This window comes from Oryza sativa, chromosome 3 (assembly GCF_034140825.1).
Source record: "Oryza sativa Japonica Group chromosome 3, ASM3414082v1".
Taxonomy (NCBI): Eukaryota; Viridiplantae; Streptophyta; class Magnoliopsida; order Poales; family Poaceae; genus Oryza; species Oryza sativa.
The window spans coordinates 30,761,144-30,768,871 of record NC_089037.1 but is presented as its reverse complement, the minus strand read 5'-3'; the positions used below and the strand labels follow the sequence as shown (position 1 = coordinate 30,768,871).

Here is a 7,728-nt window from a genome sequence, read left to right as displayed (position 1 = left end):
ATGTAATACCTTTGTCTTATGGCACCTCAGATTCTTATGTATTTAATTTGGTGGGTTTTTCTTTGCGAGATATTTTAGGGTTTTTGGTAATTTATGCCTAAAGATTAGTAATTGCATACAAATGCCTTGCTAGTGATTTTTTTCCTCTCAAACAGATGCACAGTTATTTACTAAGGGAAATCGTGTTTCTGCAGAGTCATTTCATTTTGCCAGTTACTTTGACTGTGAAGTCTGTTTCACCATCCACTGTTAAAACGTTTAATTTCCATCGTGTAATATAATCTGAAAGATGAACAACCGACATATGAAATAAATAATCCACATGCCGGTTATTATTACACATACACTCCACATGTTCAAAGTTTTCTTTCAGATGCATTTCTATGACCGCGGCAACACACGGGATTTCCACTAGTTTTCAGAGAAAAGCAGGCAAGCATCACAGAGGCTTACGGTCCAGCCATCGTTGACCCATGGCAAAACCTTGTTTAGGCTTGTATGATATAGGAGCATGACCACTACCCTGCACAACAAACCAACCATGAGTCCTCATTTCTGTCACTTACATCCAAAGACAGCATGTAAAGAGATGGGGAGCATTAGACACTTATAACAACGATCCATTCAATCAGAAAAGATCAGGCAAATGAAAAAGGATCATTCAATCAGAAAAGATCAGGCAAATGAAAAAGGATCAACCTTTAATGTGGCAAAAGTCAAGTTGTTGTCATACATAACTGTAAATCTGCGCAAAAGAGAGACAAGACAATGCATAATTCCCATCAGATCAGATAAACGCAAAAATTAACACCAACTGAAATGTGCATCATGTGAAACAAAGTAGACGGCTTAACCCCGCAGCCTGGCCATCAAGATGCCATGCTCTCCAGTCATCAATAATGGTGAAGTTTAAGGATCTTATCCATGCCTGAGTGCCCAGAAATGGCACCATGAGATCATGGTCACCGCTACACCAAGAGAGTTGATAATAATTGTAAGACGTAGAATAAGATTCAAGCTGTATATATAGACATAATTTTTGTGTGATGCTTTCACCAGAATACAAGCGCCCGGTAACCTCTTGTGGTGAGGTTAAGATGGTACTGTATGGTGCTTGGAACGTCCCTAGCATAGGGGAATACTTCGGTATTGCATCTTGTCCACACACCGACCGTTCCCTATTTCATGGTTGTGTCATCAAATTAGCTGAATAATTCTACTTGCTTAGCAATCTAGCTATCCCTATGCATAAAGGTAGAAGAAATCACAAAGGTTACCTTCTTGATTTTAAGAGCATCTCTGGTTGCCTTGTCATTCATCCATATGTTCAATAGGTAGAACCGGTATGACTACATTTTAGAAAGAAATGCGAAACAGCATTACAAAAACAGGGAGATGAACCCTATGACTATGAGCATCTGCTTCGGAAAAAAAAATCTTCCATCGGAATAACACTCAAGGGATTAATAATACTTACAAAACAATTGATAGTAGGTCGAGCAGTTGGCTCACTTAGCCGACTGTATTCTTCTAGTAGAGCCCTACTTGAAACACCATTTATGGGTTTGGGTATTAAACGACCAGCACATTTATCAAGCAAGATATCTCCATTGTCTAGTTCAGACATGAGCTGCAACACAGGGATGTGCATCAGTAAGATACTAGCTGGATTTTAGTAATCTTAAATAACTAGGCCAGTGCAAGAATCTTACGTTATCAACAGCATTTAGGACATTCGCACAGATTTCATTTGTTGGATTGACATAATCTCCTTTGCAGTTCGCTACCGCAGCCTTAAAAGAGGAAAAGGGAAATGCTAGAGTTGTAACACACCACACTATCGAAGCTCATAAATATGGAATTACCTCGTATAGCTGATCAGATATGATTCCAACGCCATGAGCATATGGAATTATGGAATTACGATCATACTTTGGGTCTGTCAAGGGGCTGCCAACCATATAACCCTGTAAATATTTTCTTATATAAGCACAAGAAAGAAAAAAAATACATGAAGGTACACTACTAGAATTCCTTAACCAAAAGAAATTTGTTTGAAGGATACAGAATGGCATGCCTTAAGCTTAATTAATGGTTGCTGCCTTTGTTCAATTCCTGGAGAATAGGTAAGTGATCAAGACAAGGAAAGGAACAAGCTACCCGATTAGAATTTATGATGAAACATAAGCAACTGCAAACATTAATCAATTTTGTCCAAGTTAAACAGTTGAAAATGTAGTGAATTTGTCAATCTGAAACACCATTTGAATTTTGAAACTAGTTCAAACTTCTTGTAACTTGTAAGAACACTTTTATACTAAAAAAATAAAAACAATAACAGCTCTAACAAACACATATGGTAAAGACGATTTACTACAAATTATCTTATCATCTATTCCCTTTGTCCCAAAATATAACAACTTCTAGAGTTTATCTTTTTTTTCTGAAATATAACAAACTAGTACTCCCTCCGTCCTAAAATATAACAACTTTTAGCCCTCAGGATTTGTCCCAAAATATAACAAGTTCTCCATCAACATTCTCTTCCCAACCAATCACAACCCTCCACCATTCACTTTTCCCACCTACATCCACTACTCATCCAATCACAACCCTCCACTATTCACTTATACATACTTTCTTAATAACCGTGTCAAACTCTAAAACTTCTTATATTCTGGGATGGATGGAGTACATGTAAAAGGTGATTTTTACCACTAAAAGCCCCATACGACCCCTTGGTTTCAACACCCCAAGTAGTTCGGGCCCACACCTCACCAATCCCAAGGAGGCAAACAAGTAATTTTACCCCTCTCCTTAATTGCTATGCCAAGGGCTAAAACTTGCTATATTTTAGGATAAAGGGAGTAATTTATTTGAGAATATGTGAAATATATCATAGATTACCTTCTGAAATGTATTGTGCAATAAGTGGAATCACCTTTCCAGCATATGAGCTTCCCCCAACATAGAAATGATTTGAGAGATAGCTTGGGTGATCATTGAACCACTACACTAGTATGCACAATATGATAAGCAGTAGTAATAAGGTTTGTTCTTACTGTACTAGAATACCAAGTTTCTAAATTACCTTCTTCAGAAATGTGACGACTTGCAAAGAGGATGATATATCCCCAACATTATAACCTTTGGGATCACGCGCATATGAGAAACCAGACCCAACAGGAGTGTCCAAGAAGATGATGCTAGCTATCTGTGTAGTAATTTATTGAATCACAAACTAATCAAATAAACTGAATAGATAAATATCCTGAATCCTTTGGAGGAGCATATCACCTTTGTCCATGAATATTGATTATTAACCAATCGTGGCAAACTACCATTATAAGGCGCCAGCACGAAATTCATAGGACCTGCACAAAATCAAACATAGATAGGGCTCAACACGGGCAGTGTAAACTATCTGTCAGAGATTACAGAGCATATGGGCCAAACTGCAGGCCCATTAACTCCCCAAGAGGGAAAAGTCATGGCAAACTGTTACAATATGGCCACATATAAATCATACTCCCTCTGTCTCATAATATAAGACGCGGTCAAATTAGCACGGTCTCTAAAACTAATGTTTAGCTTATAATTTCTCATATACAATAAGGCTTGTAGCAACAAAATTATAACAATATGAAAGTAAATTTAAATCTCAATCTAATGATATAATTTTTAACTAATAAAATTAATTTTATATCATACTAAGTTTTGGTCAAATGTCTTAAATGTTGAATATTGAAATGCGTGAGCGCCTTATATTATGAGATGGAGGGAGTACATAATTTATTTGAGTAAATTTCATAAAACTACAGTACTTTGATCAATCTATAAAAAAATACATATTTAAGAATGTGTATCATAAAACTACGGACTTAACATCATATTTTTCATAAAACTACAAATAGGATATTGTATCAGAAAACTACAAATTTAACATCAATTTTATCATAAAACTACAACTTTCGTAACATCAATAGTGCTATGGATATAAACTCTAAAACCTATAGTTCTTTGATAACTTCATCACTAAATCTGTAGGATGTTTTAAATATGTAGTTCTATAATAAATTTGGTGCTAAATTTATAGTTTTGTGATACGTATTTTTAAATATGTAGTTTTGTGAAATTTACTCAATTTATTTTTGGTTCTGTTAACACGAGAATATATTTCTTAACCTAAAAGCAACGAAAACATAGCTGTGTGTTAGCTAGTTCGACAATTCATTTTTTTCATATATCAGTTTCACCTGTCCATATATTATGCAAAATGTAACATACGCGTACAATATTCAGCACTCTGCAAGGGATCACCCTTTAGCCAGTTGCCACAGCAATTAGTAATGAGTGACCAGTGAAATACTAACCTACTTCAAAGACGAGAGCGGTGAATCCAGAGCAAAGGGGTCCACCTGTCAGCCAGAGGATGACAGGGTCTGTACTAGGACTCCTCTCCGATTCAACGAAGTAGTAGAATAGCTCAGTGCCGGTCTCCTCATCCACACTAACATACCTGTGTATGCACATGTACATGCACTACCAATTAAGGCACAATTAAGGGACATACTTAACCCAAACCATGTGGCATCCCATATACCAAACTAATCACGGAAAAGCTAGTTGGCGCGCGCGCGCCGCCAACGAGCATTTTCGGCCCACGCGGCCCGTGCGCTCTCTCTCTCCTTTTCTTCGCCTGGCAGTTTCTCTCTCTTTTTTTTATTTTTTTTTCTCGCTGGTACTCTTTTTTCGCTGTTTCTTTCTTTTTTTTTTCTTTTTCGCTGTTTCTACTGTACCGTACTAGTTTAGATTAGTATTTTTACTAGTGATTAGTTTACTAGTAATTTTTAAATTTTAACTTTAAAATTTTAAAATTTGGACTTGAAACTTTTTAAATCTCGAGTTGAAAAATTTCAAATCTCAAGTTGAAAGTTTTCAAATATTTCAAATCTGGACTTGAAAGTTTTCAAATCTCGAGTTGAAAATTTTCAAATCTCAAATTGAAAGTTTTCAAAATTTTTAAATCTTGACTTGAAAGTTTTCGAATCTAAGTTGAAAGTTTTCGAATCTCAAGTTGAAAGTCTTCAAATTTTTTAAATCTGGACATGAAAGTTTTCGAATCTCAAGTTGAAAGTTTTCGAATCTGAGTTGAAAGTTTTCAAATTTCGAGTTGAAAGTTTTCAAATCCTAGTGGAAAGTTTTCAAAATTTGACTTTTAAATTTAAATCTTAAATCAAAAGTTTTCAAATCCGACTTAAAAATTTTCAATCTGTTGATAAGAAAATATCCCGAAAAAAGGAAAAAAAAATCTTAAGAATCTTCCCTGATTACTCGTCATTAGTAGTTAAGTGGGTGTTAACTAATAATACTATAGATAATTAGGGAGGTGCTCGCTACTGGCGAGGACGCGCCAGCTAGCAGCCCGCGGTGTTACAACCGGAAAAGCTAGCTCGCGCGTACGCGCCGGCAACGCGCACACAGTTTTCAGCCATACTTAGCGTAAGTGCATAACTAACATTGTTAGTTTAGATAATCACGGTAATTAAGTAACTAAGGTAATTAGCTTTTTCACGAGTGGTTATAGATGCGTTTCTTCTTTTTTTTTTGAAAATTTGAAAATCAACTCAAAATTTGAAAGCTTTTTAACTCAATTTTGAAAACTTTCAACCCGATTTTAAAAACTTTCAACTCAAATTTGAAAACTTTCAACTCGAATTTTGAAACTTTCAACTCGAAATTTGAACTTTTAGGTCAAATTTGAAAACTTTCAACTCGAGATTTGATAACTTTCAACTCACAGATTTAAAAACTTTCAAGTTAAGATTTAAAAACTGTTAACACAACACATTTAAAAACACGTGTGCTACATATTAAAAAAATAATCGGAAAAAAGAAAAGCGAAAAAAAAGAAAGCGAAAAGAGGAAAGAAAGGAAAAAACTGAAAAAAAAAAGAAAGAGTAAATTTCACAAAACTACAGATACTTTGATCAAACTATCACAAAACTACAGATTTAAGAATGTATTTCACAAAACTACAGATTTAGAGTCAAATTTACTACGGAACTACAGATTTAAGGTATTATATCACAAAACTATTGATTTAACAACTATTTTATCACAAAACTACAGATTTTATAACTTTAAATAAATAATAGTGCTACGATCTAGACTGTAGAATATGTAGTTCTTTGATAACTTCATCACTAAATCTGTAGTTTTGTGATATGGTGCATTAAATCTGTAGTTCCGTGAAAAGTTTGACGCTAAATCTGTAGTTTTGTAATACACATTTTTAAATCTGTAGTTTTGTGATAATTTGACCCAAGTAATTGTAGTTTTGTGAAATTTACTCAAAAAGGAAAAAAAAATTGCCGCGCGGGGGAGGAGAGCGTGCCAGCTGGCGCGCGCGCCAGCAACATCGCTTGCTGGCGCGCGAACTAGCCGCCCCCAACTAATCAAGCAAACAATCTTCCGCTCCACTCCTAATATTTCCCCTATGATTATTGGATGCCCCTAATTAACATTGGCATCTCCAAAAGAAAACTTACAGGGAGCCCTTACCCAGTCTCAAGGTAGAACCGCAAGCGGCCGTGGAAGCCCGGGAGGTGGGTGATCACCGACGACGACGCCGAGCACGGCAGCAGCAGCAGCAGCAGCAGGAGGAAGAGGATGCAGGTGCGCAGCGGCTGCAACTGCAAGAGACTGCATTGCCTAGTGCGGTGAGCACCCATTGTGAGAAGCCCCAAGAACATTTGCTTTCTTTATCAATGCTCCAAGAACTCGATGATCTAGTTAATTGTCAATCCTTTTCTGGGAAAGATCGAGTTGTCAGCAAGCCATGAAGGGAGCAATATGCCACATGGAACTAAACTACTAAAGCTCAAGCTTCTAATGAGATCACTAGCTGTGTTACTGTTAATTTATTCAGCACAAATGCAAGGCACGGGCAGATATATATAAAGAACAAAAGCAGCAGATTATTCTAGAACAAAAACCAAGGGCACTGTTTGAACGATCAATAGACACACACTACTAACCGATTCCCCATCACATAGAGGGTGGGAGGCCTGCAGATCGGAGAAGGGGAAGGGTGAGGCGGCGGTGGCAGTGGCAAAGAGGAGAGAGAGGAGCGGCTATTCTGTGGGCAGCGCTTCAGTAAGAATTATGTAGGGTTTTGTTTCCTCCAAGTTTTTCTGCATAATCCCTCTAGATGGTCAGGCCACTTGGGGCTGGAACTGCCCACCCAAGTTTTATGTGTTACTCCCTCCGTTTCACAATGTAAGGAAATGGAAGTACTAGTTACATGCCTGTACGTTGCATCGGAGAAAAAAAAATACTTACATCTATTTAAAATCACGCCAGAAAAAAATGATGTTTCATAATCATTGAATGTAATTTCGTTGCAACGGAAAGGTTTGATATAGTAGAAACAACAATTATGTCCTTTCTTTATAGTTTTGTCATACATTACCAACAAGAAAAACAAAAGTTTATGTAAAAGATAACCCTGTATCTACATTGTAGGTTGCTGCAAAGAAGCTTCTAATTTTTTTTGCGTAACTTTGTTTCTTCTACAAAATGATCTGGTTTGACAGCAGAAAATAGTAGAAAATTTGAAAAGCACTGGATTCCGTGAGAAACTGAACTTCGACCCTATTTATATCTCACCCCAAAATTTTTCACCCGATCACATCGAACGTTTGAACACATGCATAAAGTATTAAA

The 7,728-nt window shown here is 36.5% G+C and overlaps 1 protein-coding gene across 1 annotated transcript; it reads right to left on the bottom strand.

Annotated features, from left to right (window-relative positions):
• Positions 1-241: 241 nt before the first annotated feature.
• Positions 242-7,165, bottom strand: LOC107276517 (serine carboxypeptidase-like 13). The gene is made up of 15 exons (XM_015776787.3): positions 7,041-7,165; positions 6,565-6,813; positions 4,374-4,519; positions 3,298-3,374; positions 3,092-3,214; positions 2,908-3,010; positions 2,078-2,115; positions 1,866-1,967; positions 1,713-1,793; positions 1,478-1,630; positions 1,278-1,349; positions 1,057-1,178; positions 855-968; positions 700-745; positions 242-523 (listed from the first exon to the last, which is right to left on the bottom strand). The coding sequence occupies exons 2-15, from the start codon at positions 6,753-6,755 to the stop codon at positions 440-442; spliced, it is 1,452 nt and encodes a 483-aa protein (XP_015632273.1). The 5' UTR covers positions 6,756-6,813; positions 7,041-7,165; the 3' UTR covers positions 242-439.
• Between the last annotated feature and the right edge of the window lie 563 nt (positions 7,166-7,728).